The 1,420-nt window shown below is 38.7% G+C and overlaps 1 protein-coding gene across 1 annotated transcript in view; it reads right to left on the reverse strand.

Annotated features, from left to right (window-relative positions):
* Positions 1-1,420, reverse strand: part of ADGRL3 (adhesion G protein-coupled receptor L3) — a 323,628-nt gene that overhangs the window by 129,780 nt on the left and 192,428 nt on the right. Inside the window, exon 7 of the mRNA XM_015565616.1 lies at positions 592-630. Within this exon, the coding sequence (XP_015421102.1) occupies positions 592-630 (39 nt within the window). The remainder of the gene's footprint in view (positions 1-591; positions 631-1,420) is intronic.

The following is a 1,420-nucleotide window of genomic DNA, read 5'->3' on the forward strand; positions in this document are numbered from 1 at the left end:
ATTTTTATTGATGTCAGAGAGGAATGGAGAGGGAGAGAGAGAGAGAGAAACATCAGTGATGAGAGAAAATCATTGATTGGCTGCCTCCTGCACGCTCCCTACTGGGGATGGAGCCCGCAACCTGGGCATGTGTCTGGCCGGAATCAAACACAGGACCCTTCAGTGGCTAGGCAGATGCTCTATCCACTGAGCCAAACCAGCTAGAGCTTGATGGTCATTTCTGAATTACTTGCTACTTAAATATTAGCTGGCCCATTAATGAAGTGTTTTCACATACACCTCCATGAAGAAATCAGAGAGTCCTATATCACACCCAACTCACCTTGCAGTGATGATCAACATTCTCACAACCCAAGTTGCACCTCCTCCTTAGTCTGCGTGTCACTTGTAAGAAGGCGCATTGGCACGGCCATATCTTTTCAGCACATACCCTTTCACGTGATTTTTCTCTTCCCACCCTTCACGCCCACCCTGAAATCCCTTTAATGCAACAGTGCGTATTATCATTTTTTTCTCTCAGATGCCCACTCATGCTACCACCAACAGAGACAATTCAACAACTTAACACATTTATAAAAACGCAGAAAGTACCTGGACATAGGCTCTGCAAGAGCGCTCCCTTTTCTGAAGCTGAATCCAATAAGACAGCAGATTAAACACGGAATAGAAAAAACAAGTTAGTGACAGAAGGAACAAGAAAAATAAAAGAACACATCTACACAAAACACCTTATTTTGTTGAGCACCACTTCCTAGAAGAGGATGAAAGCTAAGCAGCAGCAAAATGTAAGCTATGGCTTGTAAAATAGTGGCCAACACACTTTCAGAACAGCCCAAGTGAAAACTGGATGGTGTAAAGCTGTTAATGATGGAAGGAAATCTTGGAGTAAATTTAGTAGAAATTAGTAAAAATCAACATCCTTCATTCATTGTAAATGATTAATTTCACATCAGGTTAGTTACTAAGTCATGGGCCACAGATAAAGACATATGAAGTTAAGTGACAAAAATTTGGAACCCGTTTTTCAAAGATAGGATGTCGTTTGTGGTTTACAGACTATGCAGATGGTTAATATGCAACCACAAACTTTGTGTTCAAACATACAAAAAATTCTGTTTACCTGAAAAATAGAAATGCCCATTCATTATGACTATTTGATTCTAAGGGACAAATACCAAGAGGTAAGTAACTTCTGATTAAAAGAATATGAACAATACCCTGATTTATCACTGCTTTTATAGTTCCCAAATAATTTCCTTTGACAGTTTTGACCAAATAAAAATTTATACATTTTAGAAACTTGTGTGGGATAAGAAGCCCGTTTTTATTTATTTATGTATGTATGTATTTATTTATTTATTTGCATATACAAGGAGGTTTTACTACATTCATGTACAGATGGGGTCAGGCCTGTCAGAAG

Source organism: Myotis davidii, unplaced genomic scaffold (genome assembly GCF_000327345.1).
Source record: "Myotis davidii unplaced genomic scaffold, ASM32734v1 scaffold352, whole genome shotgun sequence".
NCBI lineage: Eukaryota > Metazoa > Chordata > Mammalia > Chiroptera > Vespertilionidae > Myotis > Myotis davidii.